Here is a 21987-nt window from a genome sequence, read left to right on the forward strand (position 1 = left end):
ATATATATATATATATATATATATATATATATATATATATTATATATATATATATTATATTATATATATATATATATATGTACATGTATATATAACATTAATAATTTTGTAACTAGCGTCAAAAATTGTTATTTGCTTAGCTAAACGAACTAGAGGGTTCAGTTCCTGAACCGATTATGTGCCTCTGTAATCCTTTACACCACCGCCCACGGGATGGGTATGGGGTGCATAATAAAGAAAGAAATTGAGAAAAAATTGCCTCCGGCGGTAACAATCAATCAATGACTGTGCATACTGGATGCAACACAAGCTTTTCTTACTGAAGCGACCACACGAGTCATAAATACTCAAACTCCGCCTATGTAAAACAGAAACAAGTAACACTTAGTGGGCCAGCCAGAGGCTTAGGGCCCACGCAAGAATATCCCTGCAAAATAATAATAATAATAATAATAATAATAATAATTAATAATTTAATCCTGTTAATTTACGACTACAAATAATGGCAATATAATCAATCCATCCTCCCTTTTAGACTACTTTAACAGCAATATAGACAACCCACCCTCCGGTTTAGACTACTTTAACGGCAATATAGACAACGTATTCTCCTGTTAAGACAACACATTATAATATAGACAACCCATACTCCTGTTAAGACCACACATTATAATATAGACAACCCATCCTCCCGTTAAGACTACAAATAACGACCAACGGGGACGGGCACACAATATGAAATTACCAAAACTAGCTGTTTCGAACATTTGTCTTTCGGAGAAAACAACCGTTATAATGTCACGAATAATACGGCGGAAAAAATGACAAAAAACAAGGCCTACCCTCACCTAGGCTAGTGTAATATATAGACGTACCATATTATATCCTCGTTGTCATCACTGTAAGGTATTAGACCTATGTTAGGTTAGATTTCTCTTCGCTACATTTTTTCTGTCGTTTGCCAGTTGATGTTTGCCAATAACACAAATTGTTAACATAGGATGGGCTGGAATAACACATCACAAATGTGGAATACATCAATGAAATGTGAGAGCAGACACACTTGGGTAGAACCAGCACACATAATATTACTCATCCGTTTAATAAATATTTAAATACGTTCCACAGAGCAAGGCAACCATCGACCAATCTGTAAAAGCTGCGGTTAAGTACAAGCCCCTGAAACACAGATACAATGGAACGCGTGGAAGGTAGCGGAAGGACATTTATGAAATATAATTCGAATGGATATTTTAAGAAAATAAATGTCAGCAGCACCAAAAGTGACTTGTGTAAATGTCACCACCGAACACCTGAGTGGCATGTCTTGGAACCGTGGGTTCCAAAGGGGGGGCGTCTCTCTTCAATGATCCTGGCTTTAAGTAAACTTGTAGTGCAGGTGCAGTTGCTGCCACCATTCTAAACTGACTGTCACTTCTCATTCAAGCAAATCCTTTCACTTTTCCCGAGGTTGAAAAAAAAGAATGGCATGAGAGAATGTGCCCGCGAAAAAGAGGGTCGTTTGTCCAGGAAGTCGAGGCGAGGCTTCACAAGTGTGTAGACTCCACGATGACTCGCCCACTAATTACTTTTGTATTTGTATATCCGCAGGTAATTATATTGTCTACATTAACAAAAAGTGTTTTATTTAAAAGGAAATTAGAATGCAACGCGACTGGCACGTCTACGAACCAAAGCTATCAATAATATGGACAAGACGTGTAATTCATTATATCAGGCTATAATATAGTAGGCTCATATTTTATAAAATTCATTATATTGGGTACATTAGGCTCTGAGAGGACGTTCGCGCGTAGCAAAAAGAAAAATAGTTTTAAACTAATCAAGTACTTAAAAAGACAGAAATCATGACGTATTTCAGTCTATTAATGTTTTTATAATTGACAAAATGGAAATATTAAAATATTAATTCAATAAACATACAGTAAGGCAGGTTCCATAGTCAATAATGGATACTTTAACGAATATGTAGAATATATAATTTTAAATGATGAATTGCCATGGTACCTCTGATGAAAGAGTCAACACTGTAGAATCTCTCCTACCAATTAAACCTATGCAGGAACTTCTTTCCTTTCCTCGCAAAACGGAGGAGTCATGAAAACCATTTTTACAGAAACGCGACCTCTACCGACACTAACCAGAAAATAGAGTTAACAATTTACTACAAAAATAAGACGACCGCCAATTAACTTGGTCATGAATTAAGAACTCTCCAGACACCACGTCAAATGGAAAAAAAGAGACGAATGTGGTCTACGCCAGCGTTTTTCAAACTTTTTTTATATTGTGACCCACAGCAAGAAGTGCATGTTGATGATGAATCACAGTATCGTGGCCGAAGATAAGATGACCAAACTACACATCAGAAAATGAAGAAACGACGACGTTTCGGTTCCTCCTGGACCATATCGAGTCGTGTGATAGAAGAAAGGAAGAGACAGGCAAATAAATAAGGTAAGAGAGAGAGAGATGAGAGGTAAGGAGCAGGCAAGAGTAAAAAGGTTAGAATAAGATGAAAGGTATGAATAGGGTGAAGATAAGAATAAGAAGAAGGTAAGAATCAGAGGAAAGGTAAGAATACGAAAAAAGGGTAAGAATAAGAGAAAGGGGGCAAACCTTAAGTCAGTTACAGTTGTTAAGGTTAGAGCATTCAAGTATGTAAATGTAAATGTTAAAAGTATTTAAATACTTAAGTGCTCTAACCTTCTTAACAATCGTGATCTGATCTAAGCTTTCGCCCTTTCTTTTCCCGGCTTGGTGCCTTCTTTTGATAATTACTTATGTGACGATAATCTCTTTCAAGAGAGATTGAGCCTGCTCTTCCCTACTTTAAGTTACGCCAAAGACACAAGTATAAGATGCTACATTCAAGATACGTCACCAGTAGCACAAAACGTTTTGACCAGGAGGCAAAACGTATCCAAGATCCCCCCACTCCACACACCCTCCTCACGCCGGCTCGTCATCAAACCAGCTAACTACCCTTCACCAGCTTGCCTGCTTCTGATTCGTGACTCGCCAGCCGCGCACCTGCACACAGCACCTCAGCGCCCTCTACACGAATCGACGTCTGAGCCTGACCAGCTATCCACTTCAGAATATTCCTTGTGCTCTTACGGTTGATATCTCTCTCTGGCATACTCGCTCATTAGCTCGTATACGAAGGGAGGTTTCAGCCATAGCCGATATTCTCAGCACCATTTTAACATTGTAATTTTGTATTTCACATTGTCTTTGCATTTTCTTTATTTAACTGTAATTTAACTTCCCGAGATTTGTCTTTATTTTCATTTATGTTTAAAGTAAATATATTAGTTTCATTGTTCATATTTTGTTTTACGTGTTCCTCCCTTTCACTTACCACAGGCAAGCAGTCTATATTTTTGTTTAAAGTGTGACCAGGCTTTGACACCTGCCATTGGAGGACTGCCGAACATCAACACTCCAACACTTTCCCCCTTTCTCATTCTTACCTTCCTCTTATTCTTACCTTTCATCTTATTCTAACCTATTTACTCTTATTTGCTCTTTACATCTCGTCTCTTACCATATTTATTTGTCTATGCCTTCCTCTCTTCTATCAAATGGCTTGATAATGTTCCAGGAGGGACCGAAACATCTTAGTTTTTAATTTTCTGATGTGTAGATTGGTCATCGAAAGAACTGCATTTGGTACTGCAACCCAGTATACCTATGTATAAATCGGACATGAACTGTCAATTTGTTCCTTTGTTTACTATTGACACTTGATATATGCGTATTTATGGATGGAACATGTTGAATTAAATTACATATTTATATTTTTTAGGAAGAAGATAAAATATAAATGTATAAAATTCTAGCAAAAAGACACGGTAAACAATATTTTTGAAGTTTTCATTTAATGAGAAGGATGGGCTGTTTATTCGTAAGAAATTGTCTCCGCCATATGCCCATTTGGAGACTGAGCATGAAATATCCCTGATTATTTCTTCATTGTTCGTGAAGATCAAATCGATAATATTTCTGTTCGTAAGTAGTTTTGATATATGCTGATTGCGGGAAAATTTGTCAGTCTAGGGAGCTCTCTGACCTGTCTGTGTTTGGCTATTTCCAGAGTGATTTGTCGGTTATGTTATTGTGTTATCCTCCATCTTTAACTGGGCAGATTAGTCTCCAAGGAAGATAATATCAGGCACCAGATTTTCTAGGCTAGTGATTCTTAAATGAGTTCAGTGTCATTCACCCTCAAACCTTTATCACAAAATTTCGCCTACGATTAAATTTCCTTATGTTTTTAGTAATTTTAGTCTTACTCTCACTTGTGTATAATCTTGTATACAATAATTGTTACATGAGGAATAACATAAATTAACCATTTTATTAAGTTTATTTTATCAACTTTTTGAACATCCTAATAGGTAAAGAAAAAGAGTGACAAACAGTTAACACAAATGATTATATTATAGTTTACATAGTTTGTAAACAGAAGAGCAATAAGAGCATAGAATTATATTAGATTTTGTATTGTGATTATATTTACCACAAATGATAAGCAGTGTAGACCTACTTCTTCACTTACATGCATTTAATTATCAAATACTAGGCAAGTACTGCATAGAACAATCTAAATATCACAGTAAATGAAGTTATTCAACCCTTTACGTTTTCATTCACCTCAAAATAATTAAATTCACCCTCGGGTGAACCAGCACCAGGTTTAGAACACTTGGGTGAACCAGCACCAGATTTAGAACTCTCGGGTGAACCAGCACCAGATTTAGAACTCTCGGGTGAACCAGCACCAGGTTTAGAACCCTCGGGTGAACCAGCACCAGATTTAGAACTCCCGGGTGAACCAGCACCAGATTTAAAAGCACTGATCTAGACTCGAGGCAGTTCTGTGCCTATGGACCACACAGGGTACAAGGTCTACGATACACACTACCACAAATAAATATTAAATCCACAACGCTCACCCTTGTAGCACACACCAGTCAGTGTAATGCCACTGAGCAAACACAAACCCGGGTTCACAATTACATGAGCGTAAGCTTCCCGGGACGCAAGTCCCACCCCCGCCGCCCACTCATTGTGCCGCCCAACAGGAGACGCCCGACCAGCAGGTGATACCTGCGGCCCAACACCACCACACACCCGCCCTTACCGACGGTATCCCAGACACCAGTCAGATGTGGCCGCATGCTACAGGTCGTGACCCCGTACAGCTTTTATCATAGGTTTTCGTTCCTCTCACCAGAACTAGCTACGTCAACCGTTTGACTCGCAGTACATCAACAACAGCAGAAGGTGGATGGGCTTACGGGCTCACTATAGCCCGTGCTACATGGACACTTCGTTCTGAGTAGCTAAATCTGAAACAACCAACGGTGGATGGGCTACGTGAACACCTGTTCCACAGACGTGTATAGTTCTTACATGAAGTTTGCACCCCAGCTGTACCTTTCTCTCATTGTAAAGATGCACAGCCTGATTTATCATACAGCATCATGGTTAAACAAGCGTTGTTTGTTGGCCAGAGGTGGTCTCTCATACCACTAGCTAGGCACAAGACTGGGTAACCGCTCGCACCTGCACTGTACCTTGCTCTTTAGAGCTGTTGCAATAAAAATAGACAGTCTTACAAGATGACAAGCTGAACGTTGGCAGCACCGGGGAGTGGTGCTGTGCCTGATCCCAGTGTGGTGTTCCTGCCGGGTCTTAACTCATCACACTGCCCACTATCTTTAACCCCCTCCTAAAAATCAACAACTTATTAAGCACTTTTACAAATATTGCACCACAAAATATGAGTGACAGTATACATACGCAAATAACCTCACAAAACTTTTAACCTGTATGTCTATGAACAAAGAGTCCCGGTTGTACAGTTGGGTTCGTTCTCAACTCACAATCGGAAATTCCGGGTTCGAATTCCAGGCGAGATCGAAATAGTTGGGCACATTTCCTATCATCTAATGCCCTGTTCACCTAGCAGTAAGTAGGTACCCAGGAATTGGTCAATGTCTTGTGAGGTTGCATCCCGGGGAGTCAGTAATTCAACCTTGGGGAGGACATCGATATAAACCTAACATAATAATAATATATTGTGTGGGGGCAGCCAGTTTATATACAGTCACGTCCACCACACCCCGGGTCGAATTACTGACCCTTCCCACGATGTAACCCCACAAGACGCTGACTAACTCCAGGGCACCTACTTACTGCTATGTGCAATTAGGCACTGATAGAACAGGTTGTGCATGTGCAGTATATAAAGGGAATGAAATGATCATGTCAAGTACACAGAGATTGAACAACTAGGCAAGCACGACACAGACTGAGCTATTGGGTATTTATCTAGCTAGGTCAGTACCTTAAGCTCAATGGTAGTGGAATGATATTCTGTGACTCTAAAAGTGCTCTGCAGTCCTTAAATAACCCATCACAATTTATGTCTGAAGTAGCCTGTAATATTAAATGGAATTAAATTTTAACCAATGATAATAACTATTGTATAAAATTTGTGTGGATCCTACCCCATGTTGGAGTTGGAAAACTTTGACTTTGTAGATCGATTGGCCAATGTCAGCACTGTGGAGAAATGCCCGACAGACCACTGGAACATTATCTAACACAGTGCAGAGTTACAAACCCATTAAGATTTAGACTTAGATTCAACAGAGCAGAAGTTGTTAAACACGTGGAACAAAATCTTACTGAAGCGACCATATGAGTCGGAAATACTCATAGTCCACCCAAGTAAAACAGAAACAAGTAACACTTAGTGGGCCAGCCAAAGGCTTAGGGCCTGTGCAGGAATATCCCTAGAAAAAAAAAATTGGCTAATGAGGCTTGCAGGAAAGAAAACACTGATTATAACTTTGGACTATCTAATGCAATTATTAAAAACATACAAATTAAAGAAATTAATTCAGATTTGGAAGAACTAAGAAATGCCCAGATACCTGAAAGCTGCAGTATTAAAAGCTATGACAACTTTTGTAATAATGGGTATTTGTATGGTCAGCACAATAACCGGACCAGGCAATGTGATGTAGTCATTGCGTGAATGTGAATTCGCCTTGGATATAGGCACATCTGGTAGGTTAGTGAGGCTGAGCCACTACCAGAATACAGTATTCAGATTGCAAAGTCTGTGACAAACCTTTAATGCATTCACTAGAACACTATATTGTTGAATGTGAAATCGTAAAAGATTTTAGACGTCCTGGCCTATTGTACCACCAACTGTGTAACTATTTCATTGAATCTGGTGTACTGGACGACAGCCTAACAATTTATCCAAATTTTGCTTGTCTATTGTAAAGAATGAACAATTTTATTTATATATTTTTTAAGTTGCATCTCTTATGAACCACTCCCAGCCCTTGTGTGGCAGTGCACAATAGAAAGTTAATTTTACATATTCATACATTAAAACATTGATTTTAACCATGATCTATATGTGTTTCAGCCTACAGTTTAGACCTATTGTCTTGTGTATGACCCTGTCCTGTATGACAGTGAATTATCATCACTTTAATAAGACTTAATTGAAATCATCAGATTAGGCAAAATTGTAATTAAATTTTGTCAATAAAGATGTTAATAATAAATCCTGAACAGAAACATTAGGTGACAGGAAACGTGCTCAACCATTTATGTCCCGCTTGAGATTCGAACCTGGAATTCTCAATCGCTGTGAATATATACCTGTACAATGGTTGGCTGTCCTTTTAACACAATGAATTAAAGCTGTATTTACACAGGGTATAACAATGTGCTTATAACTATAAGTAGTTCCACAATTGCTTTAAGTAAGTTGTATACAGTATTACCTTACATATATATAAACAGTATTGTGGTGTCTGTACATCGTTATGTACTGTTATGTTCTGCTCAGTCTGATGTATTGTATATAGTAGAAATTTAATGGCATCCATGGTCTATTAAAGAAACATAATAATGATGTAATATATAATGAGAGCAGGGACAAAAATGGTTAGTCAGATGCTGTGCCAACCTGGATGGGATTCAGGAAGTTCTTCTACTCACTAAGCCCGGGAGTGGCCTGCAGGCCCACATATCCATCACAGTCCGGTTGGTCTGGCACTTCTCAAAGAAAACTATCCAGTTTTCTCTTGAAGACGTTCACTTTTGTTCCGGCAATATTTCTTATACTCGCTGGGAGGATGTTAACAACCGTGGACCTCTGTTTATACAGTGTTCTCTGATTGTGCCTATGGTACCTCTGCTTTTCACTGGTTCTATTCTGCATTTCCTTCCTTAATGTTCACTCCAGTATTTTGTTATTTTACTGTATAGATTTGGGTCCTGGCCCTGCAGTGTTTTCCATGTGTATGTTATTTGAGCTCTCTCGTCTCCTTTCTAGAGTAAATTTGGAAAGCTCGAGAAGATACCAATCATTTAGATACTTTTATTGTGTCTATATATGCCGTATATAAGGTTAGGTCGTCAGACATCATTATTCCCAGATCCTTTACATGCTCTTTTCTACTATGGGCAGATTTGATTGTGTTTTGTACCCTGTATTATGTTTAAGGACCTCATTTTTTATTGTACCAGAGTACATACCTAAAATTTATCTCTGTTAAACATAACGTTATTATCTGCTGCCTAATCGAAAACTTATTATTATTTTCAATGACTTCAACAGAAGTAATTTTCATGTTGATTTCTGTGTCATCTACAAAAGATGATATGAAGCTGTGACTTGGTATTTTTGTCTACATCTGATATGAGAATAGGGAAAAGCAGTGGTGCAAGGACTGTACCCTGCAGGTCATTATGGTGTACAGATAGTGTATTGACTGAGTAGAAAATACAACGGCATTCAAATGATGATTCAACGAATAAAATTACAGAATTGTAGATACTGTAATACAAAATACTATTTTTACAAAACATTATGTGAATAATTTTCAGATAAAGTTATATATATTTTATTAGAGCAGAATTCTGCACACCACCCCAATCCAGTGGGCAGCAGTGGAAAGGTTACACTCACCTACATTCACTTCCTAGTTAGCAAATGGGATATTTGGCTAAGAATTCTGGTGGATAATTTTGAATGGGATATTTACACATTTCTTGAACATTTGTTTTAGAGTTGTCTCTGAATTCACATACTTTTTTGCATTCCATCACAGTGATGGAGGGTGTGCAAATAATTTTGTTGACACAGTTTACATTTGATCAAGTCTACATCAGACCAAATGCAAACTGCATCAACAAAATTATTTACACACCTGGGCCTTTTGTGATATTATTTAACTCCTCACTGCAAATGGGACAACTACCAGATGCTAGGAAAATGGCAAGTGGTGTTTATATTTAAGGAAGGAGGAAGATAAGAACCACTGAACTATAGACCAATTTCAAAGACAAACGATTACAAAAAGAGAGTAATAATGGATGAGTTACCACTGGCAGCATATTGGATGGGTTACCACTGGCAGGTTAATGAATGGGTTACCACTGGCAGCAAATTGGATGGGTTACCACTGGCAGCATATTGGATGGGTTACCACTGGTAGGTTAATGAATGGGTTACCACTGGCAGTATAATGGATGGGTTATCACTGGCAGCATATTGGATGGGTTACCACTGGCAGCATATTGGATGGGTTACCACTGGCAGCATATTGGATAGGTTACCACTGGCAGCATATTGGATGGGTTACCACTGGCAGGTTAAAGAATGGGTTGCTACCGGCAGCATTTTGGATGGGTTACTACTGGCAGCACAATGAATGGGTTACCACTAGCAACATAATGAATGGGTTACCATTGGCATCATAATCCAAGAGTAACAGTTGCACCACCTCTACACTGATAACCTTGTTGCTGTCATGGGCACCATTGTGCAAGGTAACAATAGCACTATAATGCATGTTCAACTTTTGCTGTATTACTGCTTGGATAACTCTGCAACACAATAAGCAAGTGACCACTTTAGAACCCTGCCTGAGTTACAGGTGTCATAGTGAATCACTAACTATGGAGATATGCATAAACAATGTCAGAGGCATTATACATGGGTAATGTTTGAAACATTATAAGGTAACACAATTGAGAACCTTTTGTATGCAGATAATATAGTCAATATATTATATGGATGACATTGACAGTACTGTATAATCATAACTTCAAGTTCTGATTTTGGTCCCAAAATATTATTGTAGTTTCCTAAACATCCACCTCTTATTCATTTGTTAATTAAAAGGTTTTATGTAGATTAAACTTATGTTTGTTACCCACTTCACAGTTGGCCTACTTCAATTTTACATTTACTTCAATTAGCATATTGCAGAACATAGGAAAATTTAAACATACAAATTGGGCAACAACTTGAGAATTGCTTGATTGCAGTATTCCTTTGCCTGCATGAGCAATGGTTAGATTCAAATCCTGGTTATGCACCAGGAAAATTTTCACTATAATGTATTGAAAACAATGGTGTTAGTGGGGCATCAGTATTAGAGCCAAAACTGCATACAACCACACAGGTTTAATTTTGTTATAAGGGTCAAGGAAAGTAATTATAATAACTGTGATGAACTAATCACTTGTAAGCGCATTTAAGCCTCAGCAAAGTTATCTCTTCACCATCGAAATCATGCTGTTATATAAATGAGTATTATTTTGTAAATTATGACAATAATTGCTAGGGGTATTAACAACTCGTCACAGCTTTAAAGTTTTCCATACCCATTTGGGAGGAAATAGTAACGGAGACATGTAGTGCTCCTTCATGGTCATTACAAAGGATCAGGATGTGATTATGATGATTTATTATATCCATATACAGTACAGTATAATTTAATTTAAGTATGTGTAGCACTGGAGCTTACTGGTATTGTAAAATTTAAGGCTAAAAGGAGACATCTTTTGTGGGCTCTTACTTTGCACTTTTCTTGCACCATATAAAAGCCACTTTTAACTATTTGCAGTATCTATCTGCCTTCATCTTTGCACGTCGATCAAGAAGAGCTTCATGTAAGCAGCCATCACTTCTTGCAGACTTCAGCTCAGCCACACCATCTTCATTAATACGTAGACGCTTATCTTGGAACTTCTGAAATTTCTTGACGTAATTTCGTTCCACATCTTGCAGCTTTCCACGCTCCTCTTCAGGTATTTCTTTAGGTTTGTCACATTCCCTATGAGCATAAACAATAATAAACATACTTTATTAAGAATAAAGGTACAGTACTTAAATTACTTGACTTAAGAGTAACCTTGCACAATTTCTTCTTAAAGCTATATGTATTTACCTCTCCATCACTTGCCTGCATCTTATATATCCTAGGCATAAACACCAACCTAAATTAATAATTAACTGTGAAACAAAAGTGCTATTTTATGTGGTACTGTACCTTTTAGCTTTCCGTTATTCTACTTAAAATATTTTCTCCATTGTCTGCTAAATTTAACCACTTAACTCCAAGCCACCACTAAAAATTATATAAATAATATACCTGTACAACAATGTTTTATACTTTATTAGTTGAACATTAAATTTGTTTAGCTCTTAGTTATCACGGCTCCTTTCTGGTAGGGCCCACTCAATAGCTCCCCAATGTTACATCCTGGAAACACACCAAGTGCCCAACAACCCATGAGTGTCTACTCAGAAGCAGGGGCTAGTGGGCCACCCCCAGCAACAGCTTTCTAGATCAATTAATCACAAGACAAGCCTAGCCCCAGGCCAGGCATGGGAGTAGAAGACTTCCCAGAACCTACTCCAAGTATACCAGAATATGGCTCTTTAAAAGAGGCTTAGGGAAGCCTGAATATCAGAGATCACCAATGTCCTCCTCCCTTCCTCACTGTCTTTCATATGCCAACAAGAGTCCTCAATAAAGATAAGGTACCTAAGAGTATTATTCTGTATAAAATGTATTTTTTAAGTAAATATATATGGGGGAGTGGAATGGATTAATTAAATTTACATTATTTCTTATGGGAAAATTTGTTTCGGTTTTCATACCATCTCTGGGAATGGATTAAATTTGAAAACTGAGGCGCCACTGTAGATTCGAAAAGAGACCATACAATTTTAATATATAAAGATTATATAAAACAAACCTTGTAGGCATTTATAGCAATACAGACTCAAATTAAATACAACATAGTGATTCAAATATTAATGTCACTTACCTGAGAGTATTAGAACGAATGGTTATCATCTGATCAGGTCCTGCTTTGGAACACATTGCCACTACATTATCATCTTCGTCCAAACCAAGAAAGCACTCATTTGCTCCTAACAATGCTGTTTTTCCCTCCTGAAAGATCAAGAAGACACTTAGTGGCATTACTATTTAAAGATACAAGACTTGTTGCATACATGAATATTAATGTTAACATGCAATGTACAATTCACAAAAACATAAATGATAGCTCTTGACAGAACAAAAATAACTGTTTCAATATTTTGCTCTCCTGCTCCTGCCCATATATAAGGATGCGACTTGTAGTTTTGCCTAGTCAACCAGTACAGTACTTACCGTTTTTACTTATATCACACCTATTTGTAAAGCAAACCAAGAGCACCACTATCTTTTTACATCTCAGTTGTAATGCCATGATTTCTTGGAGCATTTTCTGCTTTTGTTATAATTATAGCTATACAGTACTGTACTTCCTCTATATTTTGATAGTAATTGTTTTGTCTGTGAACAATTGTCTGGTAAGATTTTGCTGTCAGAAAACTACATTCATTCAAAAACATATCTTGGAAAGGTTACATTTTAATTTACCTGAAAGACGGGTTGCCACATTTCTCTAGGGCCAATTGCATCTGCACGACCCACAACTCGGCCAGTTCCATCAACACCCAAATATTTATTGTAACCAGATTTTAATGCAATTCGATCATCACCAGCTGGTACTGCCGTTAATACTTCCTCTGGAGATGGCCCGTCACCTGACAAGGGGGTAAAGGAAAAAAATGGCAAAACTAAAGACTTTTTTTGTTAAAAATAATTTCTGATACACAAAGCATTTAGAGATGCAAACACACACTCAAAATAAAGTGCACTGGGCACATTATTGTTATTATTTTTATTACACTTTTCACATATTATTATTATTAATAAAATAATTTTGTTTAGTGATAATATAATTATGAAGAGAACATGCAAAGTCAGCATGACTATACAGCACCTGGAAGAGAAATGAGGACAAGGAGCTGGGATATTGAGGATAGGGGTGAAGGAACATTGCCCAACCACTTGGACCATCGAGTATTAAATGCCAAACTGCAAGAAGTCGGGACGTCACTGTACTGACCAATCCAGATGGATTAATGTCTTTAGAGTTAATAACATTTTAAATGACACACACCAGAAGTTCTTGACACCAAGTCTTGTATAATACAAGTGGTGGGGACACGGGCTGCAGATGGTCTGGCAGATTATGGTGGTACCGAGGCTACATGATGCTATGCAGTGTGGATAATTGAGGGAATGGAAGGGGTTATTTCATTCAATGATAAAGGTTGTGATTCTAAAAATACCATTGCAGACAGTGTTAATGGAATAGGCCATACACGAAATTAATGAATAAATGTTAAGACAAAGGAGAGAAGATAGCCAAAAGTACTATTCCTCCTTCATTAAAAATTTAAAGCAGCACTGTATTGTTACCTTGATCATGAGGTGCACCAGCAGTAAACAATCCATTGTCAAGTGCTCGCACGTATACGGGTGATGTGCCTAACTGTATTGCCAATGCGCCAGTCATCTATCAGTAAAAAAAAAAAATGAAAAATACAGTATATACAAATACATATAGAGTAGGTAAGAGTAGGTATGAGGGGGTGGTTAAAAAGATGCTATAGTAGCAATATAGTCTAACTGAAACATAAAATAACTGATACTGTACATAAAAATCAACATGTTTTGCAAATGTAAATGAAAAGACAATTGTTCTCCACATGTTAACTGTCCATTATATAGGTACCTGTTTACCCTTGCTTACCCATTATATAGGTACCTGTTTATCCTTGCTTACCCATTATATAGGTACCTGTTTATCCTTGCTTACCCATTATAAAGGTACCTGCTGACTTGCTTGCACATTAAAAAAGGTACATACCTCCTGACCCTTGCCTACTAACCACAAATTTGCTAGTTCGACCATCCTACTTAACAAGAGGAGCAAAAAACAAACCCTCTCTGAAAGCATGCAAGAAAGAATACACCAAGATCAAACAAAGGGGAGAGTATTAGATACTAAGTGATGATCCAGGAAGAGCTGTATAGGAAAGAAAATAACATACTGAAACTGAAAAGACTTAACAAAAGAAAAGAAATACAGTAGGTAGAAAGCACGTCAAGTAACCTTGTATGGTCGCCTCATTGTCTAATGTAAATGTGACACCAGGAAGCATTCTACTCGCCTCCTGTAAAAGTTGTAGTACAAGACATAAAACTTCATATGCAAAGATTGGCAAAGTCTCAAACACTTCAGTTCTGACCTCTGAATCCTCAGGAAAAAATAGTCTTGGGATGGAAACAGGTAGATGTTTCCAAAGTGTGAAGGGATGAACATGGAAACTAGTAGAATGATGTTACCCACAAAGGTAAGATAATTGGACAACACAAGGAGATTCTAGAATAAAACTAAAAAGATACAGAATGTCCCACTGATTCCAATGCAGATCACCAAAACTCATTCACTGTGATGTGCATTCACTGAAGCTAAATGACCACAATCCATGACCAATGTGGTGAATGCTGGAGACAAAACCCAAGCTGACATTTGTATAGATGGAGTGGTAGAGGAAAAAAAAAAGGAGTGCCACAAAACTAAACCACACAATCAAAGTGAAGCCAGATACCTAGTCCATGTGGAAGACATGCATCAAGATTATCACTGAGGCCACTAGATACTCACCTAGTTGTGCTTGCTGGGGTTGAGCTTCAGCTCTCTGATCCTGCCTCTTAGCCATCACTCAACAGGTGCACAGGTTCCTGAGCCTATTGGGTTCTATCATATCTACACTTGAAACTCTGTATGGAGTCAGCCTCCACCATATCACTTCCTAATGCATTCCATTTATTAACTACTCTGACACTAAACAAATTCTTTCTAATGTCTTTATGGCTCATTTGGGCACTCAATTTCCATGTGTGTTCCTTAGTGCATGCACCCCGGTCGGCCGAGCGGACAGCACACTGGGCTTGTGATCCTGTGGTCCCGGGTTCGATCCCGGGTGCCGGCGAGAAACAATGGGCAGAGTTTCTTTCACCCTATGCCCCTATTACCTAGCAGTAAAATAGGTACCTGGGTGTTAGTCAGCTGTCACGGGCTGCTTCCTGGGGGTGGAGGCCTGGTCGAGGACCGAGCCGTGGGGACACTAAAGCCCCAAAACCATCTCAAGATAACCCCTTGTGTTAAATAAACTGTCTTTGTCTACCCTATCAATTCCTATGAGAAACTTGTATGTGGTAATCATGTCCCCCCAACTCTCCTGTCTTCCAGTGTTGTGAGGTTTAATTCCCACAGTCTCTCCTCATAGTTCATGCCTCTCAGTTTGGGCACTAGTCTGGTGGCAAACCTCTGAACCTTCTCCAATTTAGTTTTATGCTTGATGAGATATTGACTCCATGCTGGAGCTGCATACTGTAGGATTGGTCTGACATACTTGGTATACAAGGTTCTGAATGATTCCTTACACAAGTTTCTAAAGGCTGTTCTTATGTTAGTCAACCTGGCATATGCCCCTCATTTTATTCTCTTTATGTGGGCTTTGGGGGACAGGTCTGGCATGGTATCAAGCCCCAGGTCTTTCTCTCTCTCTCATTATAGAAAAATTTCATCTCCCAAATGATACCTTGTATCTGGCCTCCTGCACCCTACACCTATCTTCATTACATTACATTTGCTCGGGATAAACTCTAATAACCATTTGTTGGAACAATCTTTCAGTTTGTCCAGGTTTTCTTGAAGCCTCATACTGTCCTCCTCTGTCTTAATCTAGGTTTAGTGGCTTAGTGGCCCTCAGGTAAATCAGGTAAAATCAAAGTGACATCGAAATTGCTACTAACTCTCAGGCTGTAATGTGAGTGCTCTGCAAATTTGGAGACCAATGCCTCTGTCTGGCTTGGCAATAATTGGTTACAAATCCCCAACCCTGTACTGATGTATTCCTGCAACCTAGGTTATTCTTTCCTGGCATTTCAGTCAAACTCTTTTATTTTTTAAAATTCTCTAGTTTTTAACAGTCTCCAACTCCAGGTTACAGTCCCCAGTTTGCCTCGTCCAATTGAACCTACATCATAGTGTGTACCACAAAGCTGCTTAACCCACCTTTCTCACCTAACTTTGATGTCTTCAGTACCTGTACAGTTTGGCTGAATATTCTATCACTTGTTAGTTATCTGTAAACCATAAAGTGCTAGAACTTTATCCATTACCCTAATATGATTGTTGATCTATCATATATTGGCTGTAGCAGCTTACCACTTGCCCAATAATTCCCAGTGCACAATCACAGCACTTCTATTAAATTTAGAAACTTACCATGTTTACTTAAGTACAGTACTGTATATACTTTTCAAGCTCAATTTTAAAACTGATTAAAGGTGTCCATTTCATCTCATTTTTTATGGCTTCAAACAAAATAAAACTTGCATAACTCCAGTGTGAAAATCCAGAAAATAACAATTTGCATTTAAAACAACTGTATATGAACATTATCAGGGCAAAGTAATGCACTGGGGGGTCCCTACCCAGATGATGGACCCCACCTGTCTGCTCAAGTTCAGGATTAATGTCAAGATAGTTATGCACAAATTATTTAAATTATAAATATAATTTTAAATGGGATTTGAACCCCAGGCCTTTCTAGTGAGAGGTTGGGTGCAAAGAGATCTCTCATGAACAATATGGCAGCATAGGGCCCCCTAGAATAGTGGGGCCCCTCGGTAGATGCCCAGTGTGCCCATGCATTAAGACAGCACCTCTGTATATGACTGTAGTATTAATATTTATAGTATTGCATATGTTAATACCATGCAATAATTATGTTGTTTTCAACTTCAACAAATGTAAATTCTATCTCATTACAAATATTATAACTACTGGTATTTAATTTTGTTATGGGAAAGATTTCATTTAAATTGTTTATAAACATCTAAATATTCTAACACTGAACATGAAATATTTCATTTGACTAAACTGGGTTTTACCTGGTGAAGGGCAGTGCAGTGCCACCACCCACCATGATCAGCAGTGTCTGAGGCCTTACTAGCTCCGCTGGTCAAGCTGCTATCTTCTTCCTCTGATTTTCTCTTCTTGGATTTATGTTTTTTGTGCGTTCTGTTTAGAAAAACAATATATAAATGAACTGTAATCAATTAAAGCTGTTAAATAAAATTATTTAAACACTTACATCTGACATTGCTACAAGTGTACATTATTATTATGTATTGTAGGGCAAATATACAAACTAGCAATAATAGCAGAACACTGAAACAACTAAACTAAGATGATGATTTGTTAAAATATTTTTTTTAGATAAAGGTGTACTTGAAGTAATTTAACATTAAGCGCTGAGAATAGCACTGCCTAAGGAAATTAACCTAATAAAATCTAACCTAAGAAAGTAAAAACCTGTAAACTTAAATGTGTACTGTATATATATCTATCAAAATCAAAATGTGGTATTTTCTGCTAATCACTCATCATTAAATATATAGTAAAGTTCATGAATGTAGCACTCATGAAGTTTTGAGTGTAGCCCCAGCCTAATGAAACACCTATCAACAGCCAAGCCACAACACAACTTCAGGTCACGTCAATCCTTTTCCAGCTCCTTTCAAACGAAAATTACAACGATCTATATAAATAAAAATGTAAATGTTCGTTTGTTCAAAATCGCTAATCTCCGTAAGTTCTTCACCAATTACTTTGAAATTTTCACACAATGTTCCATTCGCATCCGAGCGGGTTTTTATATAAATACTATATAGATGTCACGTCTGTGACGGGAAAAAACATGCTTTCTACAGTTTTTCGTGTGAGGGAAATCTTCAAAACCTCTTTACCGATTACCTTGAAATTTTGACACAACGTTCTATTCGAATAGGTGCATGTTTTTATATACCTACTATATAGATGCCACACCTGTGAAAGGTAAAAACATGTTTTTATTTTTAAACAGCGCCATCTGTTGCACATAATAGCAACACACGCTATACTAAATATGTTACGATTCCATTTCAATGCTTCTGATTACATTGATAAATTGAATTTTCATAGATTTCAATTTATTTTCATTTTGATTTAATTATTTTGTGTGACAATGCATTGGAATCGAGCTGTGTTGTTTACCATACCGTTCATTTCGTGAGTATAAGTATAGATGCCACACCTGTGATAGGTAAAAACATGCTTTTTTTGAAAAAAAGCGCTATCTGTTGCATGTAAGAGCAACACACGCTATACTAAATATGTTACGATTCCATTTCAGTGGTGTCCGATTTCACTGATAAATTGAATTTTCATAAATTTCAATCTATTTTTTATTTGATTTAATTATTTTGATTAACAATCAGTTGGAATTGAGCTGTGTTGTTTACTATACCGTTCATTTCGTGGATATAGTTTATATTTTTTTTTAATTGTTTTTCATTGCTTTTTTCTTCTTTTTTACTTTTTCTTATATTTCAGTGATGGGAACATCAGATCATTTGATGTCCCCAATTTTCTGATAGGAACATCAGATCATTTGGAAATGCATCGGAGGAGGGAGTGAGGAATGGCGGGGAGGACAAGGTGACATAAGTGGAGAATGGTGGGGAGGATGCGGGAACCGGGGGGGGGGGGGGGGGGGGGGGGATGGCGGGGAGGATGGGGGACTTGGGGATGGTGGGGATGGTGGGGATGAGGGGACAGGGGAATGGAGAATGGTGGGGAGGACAGGGGAATGGAGGATGGTGGGGAGGACAAGGGGACAGGGGGAGGGGGGAATGATAGAGAGGACGGGGGAGTGGGCAATGGTGGGGAGGACAAGGGAACGGTGGAGTGGGGAATGGTTAGGAGGAGGAAGGGACGCTGAAGTGGGGGGATGGTGGGGAGGATAAAGGGATGGGGGAGAATGGTTGGGAGGATGAGGGGACAGGGGAGTGAGGAATGGCTGGGAGGACGAGTGGACGAGGGAGGGGGGTAATGGTGGGGAGGATTGGGAGACAGGGGAAGGTTGCTATGGCCGGGTACAGTTAGTAATAATATAAAATGAAACGAGCCTAGTCTATCATATACAGTACATAAAATCCAGAAACCATTGCTATCGAGCAACTTGATCCAGAAACATGCAAAATCTGTCTAGAATTAAAACTACAGTAGAATGTTACAATATATATATAACACAAAATTTTGTTATTTCCACTAGGTCGAGTTGGGTTTGTTTAAAACTAGCAATGACAGATGGCAGTTCTAGGCCCCCCAACTCACTTAACCAAAAACCCTAAAATATAATAATAATAACAATTTATTTAGGAACAGTACATACATAGTTGCAGCATTACAGTACAAATATTCTGTTAGATTTAAAGATAGAGGTAGTACATACAATACCTAAAGCCACTATAGTACACATAGCGTTTCGGGCAAGGAGAGGTGGGGAAAAAAATACTTAGACTAAAACTTAATAGTAATTGAGCTTAAGGTATAAATTGTGTTGAACGAAAAAAAATAATAAAAGATAAAAAAAAAGGGGGGAACATGGTAGAAAATAGCCAATATACAAGTTGGTCAACAAACAGCATTTTTTTTTTTTAAATACAAATACAAATATTTATTCAGGTAAAGTACATACTGTACATACAAGGTATGATACAGAAGTTGATGGATTTATAGATAGAGCTAGTACACACAATGCCTAAAGCCACTATTACGCAAAGCTTTTCGGGCAGGAAAAACACTTAAGACTAAAACTTAATACTAATTGAGATTAAAGTATAAATTGTGTTGAGAAAAAATAAAAAAAATGGAAAAAAAGGGAGGCGGGGAACATGGCAGAAAAAAAACAAAAATACAATTTGGTCAACAAACAGCATTGTTTAAAATATAAAACATGGGTTGACATTTTGGGGGTGAGGTAGGTTACATTGAGTTAATTAGGTAGTACTTAGTTTTTATCTTAAACTGGTTGGGAGAGGTACAGTCTTTAACATAATTGAGAAGGTTTAGACAAGAACTATTTATTTATTTATGCATATACAAGAATGTACATAAGGAATGTGAGGATACAAATATGGTAATTACAGTCTTGTAAAGCCACTAGCACGCGCAGCGTTTCGGGCAGAAAAGGGAGGGCAGAAAACTATTTACAGCATGCAAGAGCATATTACAAGTAATTATACGGTACCTTTTTTCTCCTTTCAATTTTAACTTCCCAACTTTAACTTTGCTGTATTCAGACATTTATATGGATATCTTAAAGTTATTCCTTAAGTATTCTTGCTACAGGGATTACTGACGTGGTGGCTCCTGCACTCTACACAGATTACGTGATGTAGATTATTGCCCCGGGTGTTGCTTGTGGGAGGTGGTCATAACAGTTGTAATGTGCTTGTTCTTTGTAAGTCGTGGAGTTTGCAAGAGGTGTGGTTTCTGAGACTCCCTCCGTGGAAACAAGACACTCATAATCCAGACTTGGTAAGAACGCCGCCCGCCAGCGTAAACACAACGGGGACTGGTCAAGTCGTATACTGCAATTTCGGATACCGGGCTAGAAACAACTTCGTTCACTGAGAAGTTTGTACATACAAACCATTCCGTTCGTATATGCGCTGGTTTGTGTTCGCTGTTGTTCTCGTCTGAATAAATACATGGCACTTGTTCATATAATTAGCGCTTTCATTATTAGAATTATTTATCCATTATTAGAATAACAAGGTGCAAACCACACCCCCTTACAGTTGAAATCTATTTATTTATATACAAGAAGGTACATTGGGTTGCGAGAGTACATAACATATATTAAGAGGTACATTGTAGCAAGATTTGAGATTAAAGGATTTAAGACTAACACGTTTATTTTTTTTTTTTTTTTTTTTTTTTTTGAGATATATACAAGAGTTGTTACATTCATGTACAGCCACTAGTACGCGTAGCGTTTCGGGCAAGTCCTTAATCCTATGGTCCCTGGAATACGATCCCCGCCGCGAAGAATCGTTTTTTCATCCAAGTACACATTTTACTGTTGCGTTAAACAGAGGCTACAGTTAAGGAATTGCGCCCAGTAAATCCTCCCCGGCCCGGATACGAACCCATGACATAGCGCTCGCGGAACGCCAGGCGAGTGTCTTACCACTACACCACGGAGACTGTGTTTAGTAACAAGGCGCCCCCGAAGGAGGCTATTATTTGTTATGCGTCCCATACTCAACCAGTAAGTAGTGGAGCAAAACATAGATTACATGGTCATAAAGTCTTAATCAGACCAATTCAATTCTATTTCTTTCTTTATTATGCACCCCATACCTATCCCGTGGGCGGTGGTGTAAAGGATTACAGAGGCACATAATCGGTTCAGGAACTGAACCCTCTAGTTCGTTTAGCTAAGCAAATAACAATTTGTGACGCTAGTTACAAAATTATTAATATTATATATACATGTACACACTCTCATACATGTACATATATATATACGTATACATATATACATACACATACATATCTAACCACCTACACAAATACACACATCAATAATCTTTGTGTCACAAGTGATCAACAAGAGGCTCACAACAGTCACTATACAAGGCACTTTACATCTATGGTGAGTCACACAATTACTAGTCTTGCTGCACACCCACCCAACTGGGCGGCAGCTTTACAGTCATGTGCTCCACACCCACCCAACTGGGCGGCAGCTTTACAGTCATGTACTCCACACCCACCCAACTGGGCGGCAGCTTTACAGTGCAGCATTACCTACAGTAA

At 38.1% G+C, this 21987-nt stretch overlaps 1 protein-coding gene across 1 annotated transcript; it reads right to left on the reverse strand.

The window, feature by feature from the left end:
- Positions 1 to 8953: 8953 nt before the first annotated feature.
- Positions 8954 to 20740, reverse strand: FRG1 (FSHD region gene 1). Its single transcript, XM_045753161.2, has 6 exons — positions 20411 to 20740; positions 17229 to 17358; positions 13680 to 13776; positions 12792 to 12958; positions 12190 to 12317; positions 8954 to 11189 (listed from the first exon to the last, which is right to left on the reverse strand). Exons 1-6 carry the CDS (start codon positions 20464 to 20466, stop codon positions 10970 to 10972), a joined length of 798 nt encoding a protein of 265 aa, XP_045609117.1. The 5' UTR covers positions 20467 to 20740; the 3' UTR covers positions 8954 to 10969.
- Positions 20741 to 21987: the final 1247 nt, after the last annotated feature.

The sequence above is a fragment of the Procambarus clarkii genome, chromosome 29 (genome assembly GCF_040958095.1).
Source record: "Procambarus clarkii isolate CNS0578487 chromosome 29, FALCON_Pclarkii_2.0, whole genome shotgun sequence".
NCBI classification, from domain to species: Eukaryota; Metazoa; Arthropoda; class Malacostraca; order Decapoda; family Cambaridae; genus Procambarus; species Procambarus clarkii.